Raw genomic sequence first — 24180 nt, forward strand, 5'->3', positions numbered from 1 at the left:
CAGGACTGCCGGACAGCTGGAGTCATGTGACCTACATTTTCCAGCGGTAATAACTACATTAATGATTCTCCTCCTCCTCTCCTCATCCATGCTGTCTTTATCGTCCTCTGAAAACCTCTGACCTGTTGACTCCAGGCCTGGCTCATCTCATCATGATGGTTTGTTGTTGTAGTTAAGTGAAATACGATCTGGTGATAACACAGAGTGTTTTATTCTGAAAATTAACCGGATGTTTCCATTTTGTTTTGGTGAAACCTGACTTCCTGTCCCGCTCCATCTGCTCTGTTGAGATTGATGCGTCGTGCTCCGGCATGCAACAACAATAGAAGTCTTGCGTATCTGATATGGAGGGCTCTGGCGTGCCGAATCAGAGATGGAGCCGGAACGCAGCAGAGTGGATCCAGTGGAAGTTAACACAATGACTAGAATGGAAACCTATCGGATCTGGTGCCGTGACAGACTGGACACGGATCCGACGGAGTTAGTCTGAAAGTAAGCTGTTGGCACTACTTTTAAGTAAGATAGTCCTTTATTCGTCCCACATACAGGGAAATTTAAGTGTCACAACAGAAAAGTAGACAATGCAAAAGAGTATAAAGCAAAGAAGAGCCTATAAAATATCAATTATTAAAAAGTTGTTAGCAATTAAAATTAAAGAGGTAAAAATAAGCATACCTTACAACATATATATATATATATATATATATATATATATATATATATATATATATATATATATATATATATATATATATATATATTATTATTATTAGTTATAGAGTCTGACCACTGCAGGAAGTAAAGACCTGCGATATTTCTCCGTGAGACCCCGCGGGTGAAGAAGTCTGTCACTGAACAAGCTACCTAGTGTTGTTATGCTTCTCATTAGGGTCACAATCGTGCATCTAATTAAAAAATGTCGTATCATGTTGCGTAAATAAATCTTGTGAAATGCTGGCTTGATCGAAAAATCCAAAACACCAGCAGCGGTGGACGGCAGGATTTTCGGCTCCTTTTAGCAGGATTGCAAACTCCACATGGTGAAAGCAGACGGCACTAGAAAGAGCTACAAAGCTGCATAGAAACTGCAGGTTGTGGACTTTTCTGAACACAATGGAAACATTGCACAGACAGTTTAAAACTTTCTCTCTCTGGGAGACCCCAAAAAATAAGCTGTATCTTATATTCTAGATATTACAGTACAGCAGTATAATATAATGCTCCAACTTTGACCTTAATAATCAAAAGTTAATCCTGATATTAAACTGATTGAGACACTCTATGTGAGGCTGTCTCTGTTAACATCACGTAAGACATGTTTCCGCTTTGTTTCGTGTCTTTTTTTCCCCCATTGTTGTCTGGGTAGAGATCTGAGCCACTGGTTCTGTTTGTGTTGAGCGCCACAGGAAAACGGCAGCCTCTGTGGGGAGACAGCAGAAGCAACAACAGGAAGGAACAGAGCAGGGACAAGAAGGAGGTGAAGGGGGAGGAGGAGGAGGAGGAGGAGGGGTGGAGGGTGTCTGGGGACCAAAATCCAGATCTTTAACAACCACTGTTCCACCCTGAGGATGAAAAAAAAAGGATGGATGACATAATCAGAATCTGCTTAAAAGGAGGCTATGAGCATAATTTAGATTTACTGACATGCTTTCAACACTGTGACCTTTGGATTACTAATTAAACTAGATTACTCTCCAATCTTAGAGCCTTTATGGTTACTGTGCCTTAAACCACACAGCGCTATTAAGTGTAACAGCACCAGAATGAGCTGACTGAGCATTTCTCTGCTGAGCTGAATGGAAGTCATGTAAAGCAAGCTAAAACGTGCCATCCTCACTCACCCACAAATATCCATCTCTGAAACCCAGAGATACTTAACGCTGCTGTTTCCAACCATAACTGTATATTTAGCCTAACGATCTTTGCTTTAGAAAGGCAACTTCACAAAAATGTGGAATTAGACCAAAAACCACGAGGCGATATCTGATGTCCTTTTTGTGGAAGTCAACGTTCTGCTGCTGCTGCTGCTTCCCCCAAGATAAAGCAACACTTCCTCATTACAAGAAAAAGAAAGAGGGGGAAAAAGAAAAGGATGAAAAGCCCTGAATCACTCCAGTCCAAGGTCCAATGCCTCATTACTGCCAGCACATGTACACACACAGATAACACATGCACAACCCCTGCTGGGATCATTAGAGATATTCATAGTCAGAATGCTCAATAGCATTCAACATGCAATGACAAATTTGTGCAAGACAGCATGAAGGCCAAATATACCCTCTCTGCATGCTCCCTCTTTCACTCTGTCATTCACACACACACACGCGGCCTCCAGTCTTTGGCTGTCTCCTCTTTGAGCTCTATCTTTAACTCCTCTCTGACCTCAGCCTCTCTTCTCCTCATTGACTGTTTCCCACCAACATCTCTCTCTCTCTTTCTCTCTAAGTGAATATCATTCAATATAGGAAGATGCATACATGGCAGAACGGCTTCCTGCTTCCTCCTCCCCCCTGTTGGTGTTTCCTCTGACAGCTCACAAACATTAAATCAATACGCTGATACATCCTGTTTAACACAAACTTGACAATTTTTCGACATGAGCGTTTGAAGAAGTTGAGATGGCGTGAAGCTTTACAGGAAACTAGTGGAAGAACTCCAAACGTCCAAACTGACGGACTATTTTTTTTAGCCGTAAATCAATAAAAGCATCTTTAGACAAAAAATTTGGTGTCAACTTGTTTGTTAGCCGGTAGTTACTCCTCACATAAAAGACCAGTATTCAATTAAGACATTAACTCATTAAGACCTGGGTCACATCCCCATCATGGACAATGACTTGTGTTCACAATGATCATGCTCTACAGGCAAAGGGCGTCCCTACTGACAGTTGTGTAAGGAAATTAACACGTAATAAGCTAATCTCCAAATGCATGTTTATCTAGCTGAAGGAACAAGGGTCTAAATTTAGTTCAGGGGTAGATAATCCCCCCCTGAAAAGCCCCTGCTTGGGGGGGGGGTAGTACTTTTCAAAGGTCCTGGGACTTTCGGTTGAATGTAACGGTGTTTGTGGAGTTAACACAGTTGTTAAAACACAGAGGGAGTTCCTGGGAATGCATACTAGTTTAGTTTTTGTTTAAGATTTCAAAATATTATTTCATATCATTTTTTTTTCTCCATACGTCACTGGCCTGAGTTGCACAATCTACCCGGGACTTCAGCTCGACAATGGGGGCACAGGAACCTTTTAGTTTATATTATTTGCATATTATCTTGAATACTGTCTGCACCTTAATATCATTTGCTCTGTTATCTATTTTCAATTTCATTGTCCATTTTTAAACTGTCACTGCACTACCTGCACTGTGTACATAGGTTGTTTTTATAGAACTGTATTTTATTATAATTTATATTAAAATTTTAGATATTTAAAAGCTGGAAGAGAGAAACAGCATCTCGTTTTTCCTGTATGTCTCGTATATACAGTGAAAATTGACAATAAAAACCTTTGAATCTAGTTGCACCTTAAGTGCACCCTAAGTTCTCTTTGTCCGATAGTCCCATTCTTCATTTATGATATATCTAATGACCTGTACCCTCACATCTTGTTCACAGTGTGTTAGCATGTTAACAAGAAGCTCTGACAAAGTGACGTTTTGTAAAAGAGTATGGATTGATAACAGATGGATAAAAACAATCGACTTGCCTCTAATACAAGCCTGCTTCATTTAAAGGCCTGATGCCAACACAGACATTATCCCTCACTAGGAATGGGCATTTCAAGCCAAAATACTATTTGATAATCATTGGCATCTATTAAACGATTATTCAAATAATCAACCCCTCCACACAAACACACACACACACACACACACACACACACCTGTCCGATTAACAGCCTGTTTGTGTGACAGTTGCATTAACCAGCAGCAGGACGAGGTGCTGCTAGTAGCGGGCACTGACGGCGTCTGTCTCGATCGTTATGTCGGTGTTTCTGTGACGCATGGCGTGTGTGTTTACATTTTACAGCCATGCTCAGTTTCTGGAAAAACGTGTGTAGTAGTGTGAGATTCAGACACGGAGAAAATCACTGCGACTGTCGTTAATGTTTTCTTCTTCTTCTGTTACTTAATGCAGTTAGCAAACAGCTTTAAGATGCTCTGTAGCCACCATCTGGCAAGAATATCATATTACAACCAGGCACTGGTAAATACAATGACAAATTGTTCTTAAAATGAGAAATTATTCAAAGTAACTCAGTGAACGAATATTTGAATATTCAAAAATCATTGCCCATCCCTATCCCTTACATATTTGCTTTGTTTTGCTGATTCATCTAGACCTGTTAAATAGCCTGTATCCCCACAGCAGCCATGTTGTTGTGACTCCATACTTGAACACTTTCACTGTGAATAAATCAAAGAGTTGTTTATTTTCACAAGCAGCAGTTCATCTTTTGTACCTCACGTTATTATGGAGACAATAGAGCTTTCTCTTTTTAAATCAGCTCCATATTTTCAATATAATTAAGTAGTTGACTGACTGAAAATTAATCCCCAACAATTTGATACTCAATACATCACATGAATCATTTATGAAGCAAGAATGTCAAACAGTTTGTTGACTCCGGCTTTTTCGAATGTGAGGAATGTGTTTGCTTGTTGCTCTAATCAACATGATAATGTGTTATTGGGTTTGAGACCGCGGGTCGGACTGAACAAGCGATCTGAGGATGTTGTCCAACGCTGTGGAAATGGAAGAGGTAATTTATGATTATTCTGACATATGAAAAACTAATGAGTAGATCAATCAACCACAAACACGAACGGACCAAAACCATAATCCTCTAATTAAAAACCACAACATGGAAAGCGTCTGTGCGAGATTTGTTCACCCGCTGAGTGGGTTAGAACATCTAGTCAATGCAGCGTGACCTTTGGATGACTGCTCTGTCTGCCCCGTCTGGGGAAAAGGAAAAAAGTCTCTCCACTGACCCTCTAATTCCCTCAGAACGTATTGTCTCTGGCTGCGCCGGCACAGGGCTGTGAATATCAGGTCAGAATTAAGCGCTGATTTAGAAATGGCAGCCCGGCCCCAAAAAATGAATCAGGAAGAGGGACAATTGATTCTTGCTAGTTGGCTGCTCTGACGCACGCTCATGCACACACACAGTAAGTGCTGGCACGGCGACGCTTTAATATAAATGTCCCCTCAGCTGGAAATTGTTTCCAGTGTAGCTGAAAGGCTCCTTTTATTGAGCTGGTCAAACACCACCCCCCTACCCCACCCCCATTTCTCCTACACACACACACACACACACACACTCTCTCTGCTCAACATTTAAACTTACAGGGAAATGCAGCTTGTGTTGCTGTTGCTTTCCATGTATTTAAATCATGTTGTAACAATAGCAGCTGTGGAGCTTCATGGAAAGACCCTCTGATGTAATATTATTCAAATTACATCACAACAATGGACTGTATCAAGATGCCTGAGTTTGTCACTGGAAATAAAGGCCTGAAATCAATGCAGTATAGGCACCAAGCATATTGATTGAGCTCATGACTGGAACTGGATTTTCATTTAAAACTTATTATGTCAAAGGGACAAATAAGCTACCATCTGAGCGCCTCCTGGTCTGCATCCGTGATTCACATTAGTCCACATTACAGAGGCGGACATTGCACGAGGCTTACATGCCAACTTTTAAAAAACAGTGTCCACAAAAGAACTACTTTCATTATAATCTTGCTTTTAGTAAATACGATCCCTCTAGAGATGTTTGGTCTCTTATCTTCCTCTCCACATCAGGCTCACTTCCTCCTTTCAGTTTCTCCGTCTAGCAAGTCCTGAGCGTCCTCTAAGTTTTGTTTCTTCAGAATTTAAACATTAGTCGATTAGGAGTCTCAGTTGAACTGATTTTCTTTGGGGAGGTGTGCGTATAGTCCAATTAGTGGTTAAAAGTTAGCACCCTCGCAGGCCGGAATTACAAGTTGGTTAAACTACTCTTTAATATCTGTATTATTCTGGACCTGAAATTCTGGTCTAAGCTGTAGCACAACATCCTGCCACAAGTCAGGGCTTTAAGTAGCTCCAGTGACTAGCTGCTGCTAAAATGCTCCACTACCTGGATGTAGATAAGCACAGACAGGGGCGTAGCGGACGCAGGGAACACGTCCCCCGCACTTTTCTGTACTGTGATTCGAGTTTGACAGCCGTTCAATTCATTTTAAGAAGTCTGAGTTCGTTTTTCCAAGTTCTCCTGAACGCACCATGAGTGGGCAGAACGGAGCGCTCTTGCTTCGTCTTTTTGGAAAGGCACACTCCAGCTGTTGCTTCTACTTAGGCTGCCTAGGACCACCCCAAATGGTCACAAAAGTATTCACCAGGATGCAGAGAATTAAGTATTAGATGCATTGAAGGACCCCCCAGACCACCGTCTTATTACCTCTGCCTAAATACATTTAAAATAACCCTAAACTGTCAGTATCAGGGGGTTGAAAGGTTATTCCCTGGGCCTAGCCATTTAAGCTTGCCCCATGTACAGAGGCTTTGATTCTGGCCATGACACTTTGCTGAATGTCTTTCTCTGCTCTCTACTCCCCAAGTTTCCTGTCTCTCTTCAGCTGTCCCATCAATAAAGGCAAAATATGCCAAAAACATATGAAAAAAAAAGAACAATAATGAAAACAACAGCATAAAATATACAATTTTGCACTAACATCTTATCAAACCTAACAATTTGTCCGTCTCACTTCTGAAATGATGGCTACTCCCCTGAGCACAGATAGATGACTTCTTCTTCTTGTTCGGCACCATTTGGCAAATGGAGATTAAGTTGTATGTACACTGTGTCCGGTTAAACTGGTGTGTTAAATACTCAACCTGAGCGATGTGTAAACAGCACAGACATGTGGACATTACATTTCAAAGAGAAGGGCGAGCTCTGCTAACACTCAACAAACTAATTTGACACTATTTACCCAAAGACTCTGGGATCCTGTGTTTAGCCATGTTAAATAAATTGTTTTGACTGTTTTATAAGTGCTCAGTTACCTTGTCTCACTGAGATGAATCAGTCTGAATCTAAAATCCTGTTTGAATGACGAGGAAATTAATTTCTTTGGAATATCACTAGTTTTATTAGACAAGTCTGTTGTCTCTGCAGCCTTCAGATAAGTCCATAAAGTTGATAGCTTCACTCGATGTGACTGTGGATAATGTAAGCATGTGACTTAAGCTGCGTAGTTTAAGGTGCTTGAGTTATACCTTTTAAATTTAAGATAAAAAGCACAAGGATGTAAAGTGGACACAGTAAGGCCCAGGTTGATTAATACAGTAGACGCAGACAGTATCATGATAAGTCTGCGGTATGTCAAACACTGTGTTGTGTATGTCACTGAGTGTATATACAGCTCCTGTTTAGTGAAACATAACCAGGGTGTGTCATGACTATTCTCATTCCTAAGTTTGCTAGCGTGTTAGCAGCTTCGAGCCACGCTTCATCAAAGGGTATCAGGCCAGAGAAAGCAGCTGTCTCACGACAAGTGTGGAAACTGGAGACGACTTACTCTTAATATCTGTATGATTTAAGGCCGGTTATTATCATTATGCTTTCTTTGACTCTTTGTTCTAGCATTTTCTAATCTCTGGAAATCCAATTCATGTCTCATGCTGCCAAAAATATCCTTTTAAATCATTCTAAAATATGAATATGTAATGAAACTAGTGAACTAATGATGTAAGAAACAGCTTTTATTCAGTCTGAGGCCATATGCCACAACAGAGGGCATCAAGTCAGGTCTTATTTGCAACTATTTTGAATATTCTGGAGTCATAAAGGGCATAAAAAGATTCTTACACTCCTTTATTTTTTTGTTTTAAGTATTGCTCCGCTAGGATTTAATTCCTCCCTTTGTAGAAATGCCTTACAGCAGGATTAAGACACAGTGCCATTAGGTAGTGCGCCGTAGCACCCTTACGTGCAAACAAAGGCTTTTAGGTGCAGCTCAAGTTTGTGCTGTTCTCTGGAACAAAAGCTAACTGGTGGAGTGGGTGTTCCTCCAGTGGCAAAGCCGATAGCTAACACGTCACACTTAACAGGAAGAACAGGTTGTGCCCGGGCCTGCTTCCTTATGCAAATGTGTGCATGCATAAATACTTAGCAACACACACACATGCACACGCATACTCAGAACACAGCTGCAGGCATACAGAGTCCAGCTCAGACTTTGACGTGTTAGCGCCATGTGAGTGCTCCTCGCATATTACTCACACTCACACGTTTATGTCATACTTTGACTGCCTCACACTGAAATGAGTCCTCACTTTGCTTCAGTCCTGAGAGGCCGGCTTGCTGTTTTGTGCAGGAATCAGTGAATTCAGTGCGTATGATGACACAATCACTGCGTAGACTTTATTAATATTCAAGGAGATGAGGACCAGCAGGATACAACAAGTGCCTATTCACTGTCAGGAGAGATCAGGAGCAGAACCAGAAGTGTAGACCAGAAACTTCCTTTTGAATCAGCTCCTTCAGAGCCCCCAAAACAGTGAAGTAGTTCAAGACATTCCTCAGCCTGAGTGAAGCCATACCTGCCAACACTGCCTGTTGAAAAGAGAGGGGGATTTTCCAGCAGAATAAGCCCTTATCCCAACACACACGCTGACTTTTTTTTTTCTTCGAAAGCCTCTGGGTTACTCACAGAAAGATTCATTCTTCCAACTTGGGCTGATCACAACTGCAAACCCCCGCTATAGAGGAGATAGGGTCTCTTTCAAGTCTGCTGGAGATGAAATCTAATAGCTAGGTTCACCCTCAAGATTTAATCTAACTGCTTATTAATCTTTGCTGTGTGAAATGAGCCTGCAGCTTCAATTATTTTACGCAGAACAATCAACACAAACCTCTTAACTTGAGTTTTATCATCAGTGCCTGCTGCAAACATCCAAATTAAGATGATGCTTTGAATAAGACGCTTACATGAGGTGTTTGATGCAGGGTGTAGTCTCTGGTCGCCTCCAGACTGCATGGAAACATGAATTTTGCAGAAATTCTGAGTGACTTATGTGATGTTTATTTGTTTTCGCTCTGAGCTAAGTTCAAACCACCCAGCAAGTTCAGCTATTTGGAGAGTGAGGTGCAACAAAGAGGCTGTAAAATCAAATCAAAGAGGAAGCTTCATTGCCTCTCAGCTGCAACCGACGCCACTTATTCTTCACACACTCCAGCAGGCTCTCGCACACGGCCATTTCAAGGCAGCCCCCTGTTACGCCTCTTCTCCAATGTGTAACATACGGAGGCGTAATGGTCGAGCAAAAGCGTTCCGCCTCTGATCCTCCCTCGGAGGTAATAACAGAGGCGGAAGGGAAGAAGGTGGCGATGTGTAGCGTCAGAGCTGGCAGGGGGGGGACAGCGCTGTGTGTGTATGTGTATGTGTGTGTGTGAGGCTCTCCTGCTGTGTGTTTACAAGCCGTGCCTCAATGCCATGTGAAATCACACACTGGGACACCAATATGACGGCGTTTCTGGGTGCCATCACAGAGGGTTGTGATGGTGCAGCACAGTTGAGGCAAATGCAATGTGTAAGAGGACACAGAAGTCTTTATATTGCATATGCTGGCATTGCTTTATCATGAGTACACACATTAATGCAAGTGGAACAAACACTTCATGTTCTTGCACTATGCAGAACAATCTCTAATAAAACTGTGATGGCTATATCAGGATGACTGTCAGGCCCCTGACTCTAGGGGCGTTGGTGGCCTAGTGGTCTAAGCGCCACACATATAGAGGCTATAGTCCTTGTCGCAGAGGTCGCCGGTTTGACTCCCAGCCAGTCGACCATTTACTGCATCTCTTCCCAAACTCTCTGCTTCCCACATTTGCTGTCTCTCTTCAGTTGTCCTGTCAATAAAGGTGAAAAAGCACCAAAATAGAACTCTGATGTTTTACTTCCTCTCTGTCAGGAGTAGCGTATAAGGAAAGAACTGTGGCAGTATCTGAAGTTGGGGTTAAGGTATCTAGGATAGGGGCATGTCCAGGGGCAGGGCCATGATGGCTACTTATAAAGGTCCCTCCTCCTTACTGCTCTGCCTGTGGACGCTCAGCCTAACTTGGTGCCATAAACTCCAACAACACATAATAGTCATGTAATAGAGTTATCACTACTATCATCTCTCTCTCTTCATCTCCCTCTATCACTCTTTCCAACCCCAACCCGTTCGAGGAAGATGGTGGTTGTATTCATCCTGTTTCTCAGATAAGTCTAAACTGTTTCCTGTTTTATTTTGTAATCATTGATCCCTGTGTGTCACTTACTTTAACTCTTCCTGTCCCATTAAAGTTACTAACCATAGACCTTTCTGGAGTCCCTGAGCTCCCTTGTCTCATAGGTTCCTGCTGCTGTGGACGTGCCAGACTCCAGCTGCTACAACTACTAATATCTGTCTCATCACTATCGTCTCTCTCTCTTCATCTCCTCTATCCCTCTTTCCAACCCCAACTCGGTCTAAGCAGATGTGTGTCTAACATGAGTCTGGTCCTGCTGGAGGTTTCTGCCTGTCAAAGGAAGTTTGTCCTTGCCACTGTAACTTATTTGTGTTGTTTATTAATCATCAATGTTGTATTCTTGTTTCCTGTTTTATTTTGTAATTATTGATCCCTGTGTGTCCGGTTTGTAACTTGCTAAATGCTGCAAAGTGCTCTGCTCATGGTGGATTAAGATGAGATCAGACTGAGTCTGGTCTGTAAGATGAGACTTGATCTTATCCTGTCTTGATGTCTTGGGTCTTTGTTAATAATATAACAGAGTACAGTCTAGACCTGCTCTGTTTGTAAAGAGTCTTGAAATAACGTTTGTTGGGATCTTGATGTCCTGTTTACAACGACAGTGACGAAGATGCGTTTCCTGTCTTAGAATCTAAAACGGCAACTTCCATAATCCTGAACTTGAGGCTTCTTAACATCTAAAAACCAAGGGGGCTTCATCCACTTCTTATTTACAGTCATTGGGAACACATTCAAACTAACGTGTTATTTACTTACCAAGAAAAACAACCCTCCTTCAATCTATACAGTCCATGATGAGTCACTGATCAGCTGGTTCAGACACTACCAACCATTAAAGGGTGAGTGTTGGCAGGTTTGCAGTAGCTACAGCATCATTATTCATAATGGACATCACATGCACAGACACATGCCGCATCAAAAATACAAATGACCAAACATAAGCAAAGAGTTACATAAGCAATCAATGCATGAGAGGTTCTCAATAGGACTTCCTGTTGATGTTGTAGACACACATCAATACAATTGAATTAGCCATACACAATCACAGAGGACAGCAGCAAGGACCTGCAGCTGTCAATGAAAATGCAAAACTGGATACGATCAGATCAACAAACCTTCACAGCAAAGTCTTATTAATTGTCCTTTCATACTATCAAAGTGCGTCCAAAACGACTGTTCACTTATTCATTATTGCGTCCCAGAGTCATCACATTATTCATCTCTCAGGTTGTGTGATTAGTCTTCATTGTTTTAACTCAGAGTCATTACTCTCCTGAGATGTCTGACATTCAAATATCTGAAGCACAGCCCTGCACCTTCACAACTTGCTGTCAGAACTTTCCGTAGCGCTCCGAGGCCGACACGTGACGGTGTCAGAGTCGATACATCAGCCCGTGCACCCAGGCGCTATGATGCAATCGCGATCTGTGACTCAAACTCACAACACATGGCATCACCGACGCACACACATTCACCAACAAGCCTCATTTAACGAGCACCGTCATTGTTTTGGTGCTGCTCTTCTCTCCCCTCTGACCGCGTCAATCAAAAAGGCCTCCGTCGGCAGCCCCCGAGGCTGAGGACCTCCCGCGGACCTCTCTCTGTCTCCTGCTGCTCGCCGTCGTAACGCTGAGCTCAGCTAAGAGTGGGAAGATGGACAGGGGAGTGCTGTTTTCAGCAGCAAGGGTTCCCCGCCCATTGTTCTTTGATCCGCGACCATCGCACCGCTGGCCTCTGACCCCGACCTTTGGCTCCTTTGTGGGTGTGTGTCTGTGTGTGTCTGTGTGCGCCCCCCCAGGGGACTCTGAACAATGCGGGAATGGACTATTAACTGCTGTCAAAGCACCACATTTAAAAGCAGCTTCGCAGAGAGAGGCAGAGGTAACTCGCTTAAGCCGCATACTGATACAGTGACTCACACACGTCCACAGTTATGAGTAGATGTGTAGCCTATAAGCACATACATGACTACATTAATACGAGACAACTCAGCTTCCCTTTGTGGTCCTGGATGAGACTCATGATGGCACTGTTGTTTTGAAAATCAGCTAACAGGAAGTACGGCTTAATAAATTCTGATATGGCAAAATGATACGGTTCTTTTTTCTCCTACAAACTTTCTAATAAGACTTCACAGAGGACACAATTTAATCCAAATTGTTGCCTGTTCAGCAGAACTTAAAATTTATAATAAAAACAAACATTGATTTCTGTGGATGAACATCATCACCTGGCAACTGAAGGGTTAATTAGCTCTGTTGTGCGTCCTGGTTCAAGTTGAGTAACACGACTGTGATTACCACCTCCAGCAAGAATTAACACATACTCAGCTCTGCACAAATGACAGGGTGTTTGAGTTGTGAGTGTGCACGTGTCTGTGCGTGTGTGTGTGTGTGTGTGTGTGTGTGTGTGTGTGTGTGTGTGTGTGTGTGTGTGTATGAGTGGTCACAGTGTTTATTTCTGCATATTATATCAGGCTCAGATGTGCGCGGGCCGCTCGCCTTCACAAACCACGTCCTTGAGAGGAGACGCACGGTCATGTTGTTACATCTGTCCGCAAAAGCTAAATGTTACTCAGCGGCTCTACTACTGCATGATAAATTATTGACTCATGCTTTATGCATCTTTTAGAAGAACAACTTTTGGTGGTTGCATGGCTGTTGTTTATCGCTGTCAGGCAGGTGGGTCTTGAAAGAGGTTGTAAAAGTCTTTACCTAAGTAGTGCTGAAGAAGTGACTCGGTACTTTGAAAACACTGTCACGAGTGCTGCATTCATGATCTTGTGAAAGTTACAAACACAAAAGTATGATGAGGAAAATGTCCTTAAAGTGTCTGAGTTAGAAGCAGTCCTTGAGGCGGATGTGTGTCTAACATGAGTCTGGTCCTGCTCAAGGGTTCTGCCTGTTAAAGGAAGTTTGTCCTTGCCGCTGTAACTTCTTTGTGTTGTATATTAATCATCAATGTCTTGTGTTGTATTCCTGTTTCCTGTTTTATCTTGTAATTATCGATCCCTGTGTCCAGTTTGGTTTCACTTCCTGCCCTATCCCTCCCCTTTAAGTCTTCCTGTCCCATTAAATTTACTAACCATAGACCTTTCTGGAGTCCCTGAGCTCCCTTGTCTCGTAGGTTCCTCTGGATCTCTGCTGTGGACGTCCTGCTGCTGTGGACGTGCCAGACTCGCTACAACTACTACTATACGTCTCACCACTATCATCTCTCTCTCTCTCTTCATCTCCCTCTATCCCTCGTTCCAACCTGCCCTATCCCTCCCCTTTAACTCTTCCTGTCCCATTAAAGTTACTAACCATAGACCTTTCTGGAGTCCATGAGCTCCCTTGTCTCGTAGGTTCCTCTGGATCTCTTCTGTGGACATGCCGGACTCCAGCTGCTACAACTACTACTATCCATCCCACTAATATCATCTCTCCCTCTTCATCTCCTCTATCCCTCTTTCCAACCCCAACTCTGTCTCAGCAGATGTGTGTCTAACACGAGTCTGGTCCTGCTGGAGGTTTCTGCCTGTTAAAGGAAGTTTGTCCTTGCCACTGTAACTTGCTAAATTCTGCAAAGTGCTCTGCTCATGGTGGATTAAGATGAGATCAGACTGAGTCCTGTCTGTAAGATGGGACTGGATCTTATCCTGTCTTGATGTTGGGTCTTTGAGAGTCTTCAGATAACTTTTGTTGTGATTTGGTGCTGTAGAAATAAAGACTGATTGACTGTAGCATGAAATGTTTAACCTCTTGATTGTTACACCATCAGAGGCTACAAAACCAGCACTACAGGAACTACAATTAGAAGAGCAACAACTTCAGACTTCAGGAAATGACAGGAAACATGCGTATTATAAATTCTGGATTGATTCTAGTGACAATTGTTCCTGCAGAACTTCCAGAAAGTCAAACACATTAATCTGTAACACAAAGTGACATCTTTACAACTCAAACTGCTGACGTCTAGACAACGAAACTCTTTATCGGGCTTTTAACATTTAATTATGTTATTATTGCAGCCTGTCATGCCTGTTCTGCGGCCATCATTTACAGCTGTCAGGCAGCGAGTTTTGCATTTGTGACGTTGACGACAGAAGAATGGTGATTTCAGAGTGCCTGAGTGAATTACCGCCTGAGCTGCTCTGATTTCATCGCACTTTTGTTGCCTCCACAGGAGAGCTTTAACTGATTATCAATCATGGTTAATTTCTTGAGTTATTTTCAAGTCAGTGAAAGAAAGGGAAATCAATGAGCAGGTCTGCTTCAACCACGGACAGGAAGACGGCGGCTTCAAGCAACACACACATGTGGATAGTGTTAGATAGGAATATCATGTCCTGTGTGTGTGCTTGTATGTGTCTTATCGGCTCTGCTGGGACATATCTTGAGCGTTGATGTTTGAAATTCATCCTCTGCTGCATCAGACGGTCTTTTCTGTGTATTTATTCATCTGGGTTTTGTCTCCTGCTGCTCCTGTATGATCTCTCTCTCTCTCTCTCTCTCTCTCTCTCTCTCTCTCTCTCTCTCTCTCTCTCTCTCTCTCTCTCTCTCTCTCTCTCTCTCTCTCTCTCTCTCTCTCTCTCTCTCTCTCTCTCTCTCTCTCTCTCTCTCTCTCTCTCTCTCTCTCTCTCTCTCTCTCTCTCTCTCTCTCTCTTTCATACCTGCAGTGAACCCTCACCAAAATCCCTCCCCATACTCACACATTCGCTCACAAGGGCACGCAGACCTCACATCCAAAGCGTCCCACTGTTACCATAGATACCATTTCATCCCTGTCAGCACTTCTGAGCTCTGCCTGGAGCGAGGTAATTTCTCCTCTTCCTCCTCCTCCTCCCCCCTCATCCTTCGCCCTTCCTTTCCCATCCTCCATTCTCGAGAGGCAGGACCATTCCTTCCTCCTTTTCTCTCTCAGATTCATTCACCCACAATGTTTGGCAGCAGCAATCGCACTCTCCTCCTACTCCCACTCCCACTCCATACAGCCTGCAGAAGTGTGTGTGTGTGTGTGTGTGTGTGTGCGTTCACACTGACGTACACAGAAGCAGAGAGAGTTCAGGGGAGGAAGATAGGGGAGAAATGCTGATTCCAACCACACAGGATGAGTTAAATGAGACTTCCCTGTGTTTCCTTCGGGAACGCATGAAGCTAGGGACGCCATATTTATTGAGATTTACACTGGCAGAAATTCTTACCATCTTTCTAATGTGCAGAATTTGACCTTTAAGTTTGCAGTGCAGGCATGTGAATAACATGAGCCTGGAGACGGACGCTCTGGCAGGAACGAAAGCCGGTTTTAAAACAATGCCTGAGAGTTAGCAGATAAAAAAAGATTACTTCTTAACTGTAGGAGAAGTGAACTGCAGGCACGACCCTGGGGATGATTGATGCGATAATAATGTGATACTTCCCCTACAGGGAAATTTTAGAACACAAATCAGGCTGAGCTTTAAACCAGCTGGCAGGATTTCAGTGTGTTGTTTAAAGACACTTTAGCGGTGCTGCTGGAGGCTCAAACCGAAACTCTGCTGGCTGCAGGAAGGTGCAGATATTTCCTTAGAAATAGTTTGTCTGAGGATGGAGGGACGTATCTAGAAACTCCTCAAATGCAAGACCAAGTATTGATATTGAAATATATTGATAACCGAAATAAGAGTACTAAGGCGAACACTGACTACTTCTTTATTAAACCACCAAATAAATGTAACCCCTGGTAAATTATTGCTCAAAGAAAAGCATCAACTGTGTGATGCTAGCAGAGAGTTTTTATCTATTTAAAAGATTAGATAAATAAATATTTATATCATTAAAACTGTCTGATTTGACAAAATATATATATCTTTAAATCCTTTGGCTGACAGAAGTTCGGAAGGGGCTGTGAGCTGAGCTGCTGCTATCATCATCATTAGTTAAGGTCCTTGTTAGTATATTTGTATTTAGCTTTTTGTTTAGGTGATCATCTTTAGCTTATTTTAGTGTATATACAAAAAAAATAATAACATTAAAAGTTTTTCAAAATCCTTTTAAAATCTGTTTCTCAGACACTCCTTGGAAAAACATCATTCCGGTGGGGCTGTGAGCTGAGCTGCTGCTAACATTTGCTAGTGGGTCCATTTTGGTTTCAGATCAAAGAATCAGAAACTAAAACATCCAACAAGAAAATAAAATGACTAATAATGTGACTTTAAAAATCAGTGTTTCTCTGACTCTCTTTATCAGACGCTCTATTCCAGGAGGGGCTGTGAGCTGAGCTGCCACTTCAATAGCTTAGCTTGATTAAAGTTAAGGATAAAAGATGATCAAAACATCTGAAAGAAGTGTGCAGCTTATTTTAGAAATCTGTGTTCCTAAGACTCTCTAACAGAATCAGCAACACAGTAGGGGCTGTGAGCTGAGCTGCTGTTAACCCTAGTAAAGCTTGCTTTTAGTTCAGGATTCCTTCAGTGTTATCCCCTCACAAGGTGTAAGTGGCCAGAAACGGCAATTAAATTAAGTTAAAATTAAATGTTAAATGTTCCGGGTTGGAGGCGGGTACCCCGGAACTGCTCAGAGAGTTTAAATGCACGGCGGCATCTCTGCGCAATCAGCTGATCGGAGGATCACAGCTGATCACAGCTGATCAGCAGCGGAGCAGCAGCTGTGATCGGGCAGAGCAGCGGCAGGGATCTGTGCGAGTGGCGTGTGTGCAGTCGGGGAGGCCTCGTAGTGATCCATGGTCGAGATGGTTCTCCAAGCTTAAATGTTTTGCACCCTTGGTAGGCGAAGCGAGGTATGTCTGTTTTTAAATCACAGTGAATATATTTTTATACGAGAAACGTAATGGTGTGGGATGATTTATGAATTAGAATGTTCTTTGTTTGCTTTTAGTTTCACGGTGCGTGCTGGAGACAAATAAATATATTGCACCTGTCGACCTCAACGTCTCATCATTTGCCAAGGGCTGTAACACAAGGTTTGTACCAGGAACATGCTTTGTACCCAATTATCAAATGCGCCCTCCCCCCAAAAAACCCAAACAATAAATGATATACCAGCTGGATGATTAAAACTATTAATAGTAGTAGTAGTTTCAGTCTACAGCTAGGGCTGGGCGATAATTCAATAACTATAATTATAGTGATATAATTTTTGTCAATATAAATTTATCACATTTTTGATAAAAATGTGATAAATTTAAACCTGTAATTACACCCTCCAACCACCTAATGTGACTTAAACGTTGGTTGCCACCCAACATTAGACAGAAGAAAAAGAAAAAAGCATTGAACAGCCAATCATGTTGCAGGGTAAGAGGAAGGTGGGCTTAAAGACGTCTGCATTTGAATTTAAATGAAATAATGATTTGATATTTATCGTGATAATTATCGATATTTACTGATATGATTTTCAATATCGCCCAGCTCTATATACAGCTGTTAAAAATGTCTATTTACAATATTTTTGGTATAGGAGAAGGAACTGGGGACAAGTCCCAACACAAGATCAGGTATGGAAATTATACTTGTTAGTGGTACCAGTATTGGTATAGGCCTCCTTGGGAATCTGCTCCTATATCAGTCAATGCATCTATCTGAACCAATACTTAATTGCAACTCTCCAAAAAAAAATCAACTAGGTCCAGCTGAGTCATCATATGAAAACAAGCATGATGCTTTCAGGCAGTTTATTGTTAGTCAAAGCAAAATGTCACCACTGAGTGTTTTTCCACTAACAGCGAGTACATGTTGGTACCTGAGCAGTCTTGGCTCTCGTACAGGTCCAGGTATCTGGATCAGTATCTGGGAGGACTGATACTGGCACTGAGCATCTCTTTCAAGTACAACACTTTGAGGACTATTACAGTCACCACACAACTGTAAACTGAACTTAAGCTGACTTAAGGTGATATGTAGCCTCACTCTTCCACACAGTTGGTGACTTAACACCAGCCTCTCTATGAATATTCTTTAGTGTTCAAGAGGATTTGGCTTCAGCAGTATATCAGGTCAGAGTATGAAAGATTCAGCCCACGATTATGTCCATAATCCATGGAAATTCCAGTCTAGGTACTATACTTAGATACTTTAGCTTCAACACGACCACGTATACATAGAGGCCGGCTCACATCTAACTTCCTCGCAGCATTATCCCGATATCCTGACAGCATAATGGACCTGCTGTTTCAGGGGATCAGCTAAACATGGACATAGCAGGAGTGCAGGCACAGCTGGGATAGCTGGTGTCTGCATCGAGGGGCACATTACGTGGTTTTATCCTTTCTATACATAGAACATGAAGTATTCTTAGAACCAGCACAGTCAGGCAGCAAAGATGACCGGCAGTCTGAGAGGGGAGTGTTACGTCTGAGACTCGGTAAACCCAACTCAACATTTTTGATATGCCTTTTCATTTGAGGTGCAGCTCACTCACGAGGAGCTGTCGTAAATCTTTATAATGACAGTTCATAACACACAACCAGGACACTTGTGAACAACAAGTACATAAGTCATAAGAGGATAATGTCTGGGGAGGGGGGGGGGGTAAGCTGATGAAGTCACCTGATGATGACCACGGTCTTAAGGTCATAAAGTTTAGCTGTCTTTGAAAGTACATCAGGAGGTGTTGTGAGACCTGTCAGTGTGTACTCAAAGAAGAACAAATACATGTAAACCAACATCAATTAGCTCTACATGTTGTCACAGGAAATACAAAAACAGGGGTTGGTATTAGATGTGTCATCATTACCTTTGACTTACACATCATAGAAAGATATTTTTTTTTTGATTCTGTGTATTTTTTTGTAACTATTTTATTATTATTATTATTATTATTATTATTATTATTATTATTATTATTAATATTATTATTATTATTATTTTTTGTTTTGTTTTTTTGGGGGGTTTTTTGTTTAGATTCTGTGTATTTTTTTGTAACTATTTTATTATTATTATTATTATTATTATTATTATTATCATTATTAATATTATTATTATTATTATTATTATTATTTTAGATTTTGTGTATTTTTTTGTAACTATTTTATTATTATTATTATTATTATTATTATCATTATTAATATTATTATTATTATTATTATTTTAGATTTTGTGTATTTTTTTGTAACAATTTTATTATTATTATTATTATTATTATTATTATTTATTTATTTATTTATTTATTTATTTATTTATTTTTAATTAAATTTTATTACTACCACTATTATTTTACAGCTTAATAATTCATTATTTTATTTTTATGAGCACACATTGTACAGCTCTTTGTGTTACAATATCATCGCATGAAAAGTGCTTTGTAAATAAAGTTTGATTTTAGTTCATAGACATGTATCACCTACTTAGCCTGGATGACATTTACTTCCAATACCTTCAGTACACTAGGATAATCAAGTACTAGACTCCTTAGTCTTGCTTGGACCACTTAAGGGTGTAAGTTATTATCATTATCATTATTATCATTTTTAATGTATTTGATCATCAAATCTATTAGTTATTTTCCTCACTTCCTTGTGTAGTACATTCATCAACACTTCCTGTTACTCTATCACTAAAGGCAATAAAAGGCCGGGATGCACCGATGTATTGGTTGAACATCAGTATCAGTATCGGACGATATCTGCTTTGTTGACAGACATCAGCCCTTTGGCAAATAATGCGCCATGCATCAATGTCAGTAGACGATGATTAACTGTATCTGTTGTGTTGCGTCTATTTAAAGCTGGAGACCTAGTGCACCCGACTGCTGATTCAGCTACAAGCAGCTATTCAAATACAAGGAGACTACATTCGGAAACTGAATCCAAAGAATGACGATGCAAAAATGTAATAATAGTGAAATTGTTGTTTTAAATGTGTTTGTATCATCCCCTTATTTTCATAGTAAGTGCACCAATATATAAAACTTTAAAGCTTCACATCACTTCAGGCTGGAGACGTTGAATGATGACGAAGAAGGAAAAAAAGCTGATAATCTGAAGATGTACTGAGCCAACGTTTGGCATTGTTGTGTGAAAAATGATTACCCCATGGTCCCAGTTGGCATTCAATCAACAGATTTGTAAGTAGAAGACATCAATTCTGCACTCCAACGTGACAAAACAATATTATTATCCTCATGCAATTCAATGTAATGAATTAAATACAGCACTAAGTAATGCTTTCTGTAATAGATGATGTTTGACAAGCTTGCTGGTACACTTTCAAGCTATAAAGAAAGCAATAGTTGACTGAAACTACAGGAAATACAACATGAGAAATAAAAAGTCCAACTAGTGTCTTAATGTTTCGCAAAATTTAAAAAGTGTACTATGTCAAAGGTAAAAGTTGAACTTTAATACGTTTTTAAAAAGTGCCCTTTCCTTCCCACTGTGGACTTGAAATATACAAACTGTGGGAACAACTTGGATCTATAGTTAGTGTTGGACAAAGAACACAGCTTCATTGCTTCAGTCAAAGTATAGCCTCAAACGTGGGTTTAAAATATGGACGTGATGCTCAGGTAGAGTAACATCATCCTTCTCAGCAATAGCCATCATTACCACGACTAAATGAACAACAGCTCATCCAAGGTACGGCTAATCCATTGAGACAAACTAAACATAAGTACATGAACAGTTTACGGTCTTTGGGATCTGATTTCAGAAAAGAAAATTCATGAGCTGCCTTCAAAGTAGTGAGTAACTAGAGCACTGATAAAAATGAAGTGTCAAGTATGATATTTGTCTTTCAAATGAAAAAAGTTCCCCCAAAATAATACTCAAGTAAATACAATACTCATAAAAGTACAGTACTAAAGTAAATTTACTCTGGGCCTGTCCACCACTGGTAATAGATGATGTTTGAGGAACTTGCTGGTACACTTTCAAGCTATATAGATATCAATGGAAGCAAATGGCTCCCTGAAACTACAGGGAATACATCATGAGAAATAAAAACTCCTACTAGTGTCTTAATGTTTTGATAAAATTTCTGCAATGTAAAAGTTAAAAGTTGAATTTTATTAAGTTTAGAAAAAGTGACTGGAAATCTTCAAACTGTGGGAACAACTGGGATCTATAGACGATGTTTGAAGAGCTTGCTGGTACACTTTCAATGGATATAGAAATCAATGGAAGCCAATGGCTGCCTCAAACTACAGGAAATACATCATGAGAAATATGAAGTCCAACTGGTATGATGTTAATGTTTCGCATAATGTAAAAAGTTTACTATGTCAGAGGTAAAGGTTGAACTTTAATAAGTTGGGGAGAAGTGCCTGGAAATCTTCAAACTGGGGGAACAACTGGGATCTATAGATGATGTTTGAAGAGCTTGCTGGTACACTTTCAATGTATATAGAAATCAATGGAAGCCAATGGCTGCCTCAAACTACAGGAAATACATCATGAGAAATAAAAACTCCAACTAGTGTCTTAATGTTTTGATAAAATTTCTGCAATGTAAAAGTTAAAAGTGGAATTTTATTAAGTTTAGAAAGAGTGACTGGAAATCTTCAAACTGTGGGAACAACTGGGATCTATAGACGGTGTTTGAAGAGCTTGCTGGTACACTTTCAATGGATATAGAAATCAATGGAAGCCAATGGCTGCCTCAAACTACAGGAAATACATCATGAGAAATATGAAGTCCAACTGGTATGATGTTAATGTTTCGCATAATGTAAAAAGTTTACTATGTCAGAGGTAAAGGTTGAATTTTAATAAGTTGGGGAGAAGTGCCTGGAAATCTTCAAACTGGGGGAACAACTGGGATCTATACATGATGTTTGAAGAACTTGCTGGTACACTTTCAAGCTGTATAGAAATCTATAGAAGCCAATGGCTGCCTGAAACTACAGGAGATACACAATGAGAAACTAAAGTCCAACTAGCGTCTTAATGTTTCCAAAATTTTAAAGGGTGCTAGACTGGGAATCTTTAAACTGTGGGAACAACTGGAATCTAATAGATGATGTTTGAAGAGCTTGCTGGTACACTTTCATAGAAATCAATGGAAGCCAATGGCTCCCTGAAACTAGAGGGAATACATCATGAGAAATAAAAACTCCAACTAGTGTCTTAATGTTTTGATAAAATTTCTGCAATGTAAAAGTTAAAAGTTGAATTTTATTAAGTTTAGAAAAAGTGACTTGAAATCTTCAAACTGTGGGAACAACTGGGATCTATAGACGATGTTTGAAGAGCTTGCTGGTACACTTTCAATGTATATAGAAATCAATGGAAGCCAATGGCTGCCTCAAACTACAGGAAATACATCATGAGAAATATGAAGTCCAACTGGTATGATGTTAATGTTTCGCATAATGTAAAAAGTTTACTATGTCAGAGGTAAAGGTTGAATTTTAATAAGTTGGGGAGAAGTGCCTGGAAATCTTCAAACTGGGGGAACAACTGGGATCTATAGATGATGTTTGAAGAACTTGCTGGTACACTTTCAAGCTGTATAGAAATCTATAGAAGCCAATGGCTGCCTGAAACTACAGGAGATACACAATGAGAAACTAAAGTCCAACTAGCGTCTTAATGTTTCCAAAATTTTAAAGGGTGCTAGACTGGGAATCTTTAAACTGTGGGAACAACTGGGATCTAATAGATGATGTTTGAAGAGCTTGCTGGTACACTTTCATAGAAATCAATGGAAGCCAATGGCTGCCGGAAACTACAGGAAATACATCATGAGAAATTTAAAGTCCAATTAGTGTCTTCATTTTATGTAAAATAGTAAAAGTATACTATGTAAAAGTTAAAGGTTGAACTTTGTTAAGTTTAGAAAAAGTGTCTGTGAATCTACAAACTGTGGGGGTCTCATTCAGAGGCATACTGGGCCCACAGTCACAGTGGCACTTTAAATGTGATTTAAAATCATATGCCAACCTTTATTATGGTGTGGGAATAAGAACAGTAATTGAATGCATGTGAATGGTGATGTGTAAAAAGCTGTCAGTGCTCTCACCATGTCCGCTGGGGTGCTGCTGCCCGTCATCGTGAAGGTTCTCCCGGTCCTGTGAGGGGTTCACACACACTCTCTCTCACACACACACAACACAGGGACGCAAATATTCCCCTTCACCCAGTAGAAGCTTCCGAAAACTCGTCGTTTGGGTCTCGACAGGAAACAAAAGCAGAGTTTATTCCTGGTGGTGACTCTCTCTCTCTCCCTCTCTTTCTCTCTCCACAGTCACAACACTGAGGTAGAGGACGTGTTTGAACGCTTCTCTTCCTCTATTGCACAATCATTTGGTTGATCATTTTCCAGAGAATTCTCTCAGATTGGGGTTAATGATAGATGGATAAGCGGTCGACCCGAGGGCCTCCTCAGACCCTGCACACATGAAGGATCTGCTGCTCCAGAAAAGGTGCCTACGCCATGCGAAAAACCAAACACTGCTGGCACATCCGGACTCGGGTCTTTTTTTCTGCTCTCGGTGAAAAAAGAGAAAAAGAATAAAATCCTTAAAAACGCTGAAAACGTCCTCAGGTGTGTTCACGCGCCTGAGTCTGTCTCTGAAAACACGCGACACGCGGGGAAAGCAGTCCCACTCTGAAACACGGAGTTTGTGATGATTGTTGTTAATTCACAGACAGTGCTGCTGTACCTTTGAGACCCGCTCAGCTGTCATCCTGAGTCAACCAACCAGCGTCAAGCTAGAGCACAGGTGTAACATGTGACTTCCGGTGTGGATTTCCAAAATAAAACTCAAGATTCAAGAAATTTTTATTTATTTATTTTATAATGATATTTTCATTTCTTACAGTCAAAGTAAATCATTTGTGCTCATTATTTTTTTTTTTTTTTTTTTTTTACATTTTATGCAAATAAAGGAAATAAAGACACAAAAGTAATATAAATTATAATGGAATAGGAATTCGCAGTTTAAATACACAAGTCAAAAATCTAACAATGATAG

The 24180-nt window shown here is 40.7% G+C and overlaps 1 protein-coding gene across 1 annotated transcript in view; it reads right to left on the reverse strand.

The window, feature by feature from the left end:
- ubl3a (ubiquitin-like 3a) overlaps positions 1 to 23911 on the reverse strand; it is a 65092-nt gene extending 41181 nt beyond the window's left edge. Inside the window, exon 1 of the mRNA XM_034684324.1 lies at positions 23226 to 23911. Coding sequence (XP_034540215.1) covers positions 23226 to 23255 — 30 coding nt within the window. The 5' untranslated portion in view covers positions 23256 to 23911. The remainder of the gene's footprint in view (positions 1 to 23225) is intronic.
- Between the last annotated feature and the right edge of the window lie 269 nt (positions 23912 to 24180).

Source organism: Notolabrus celidotus, chromosome 5 (assembly GCF_009762535.1).
Source record: "Notolabrus celidotus isolate fNotCel1 chromosome 5, fNotCel1.pri, whole genome shotgun sequence".
Lineage (NCBI taxonomy): Eukaryota > Metazoa > Chordata > Actinopteri > Labriformes > Labridae > Notolabrus > Notolabrus celidotus.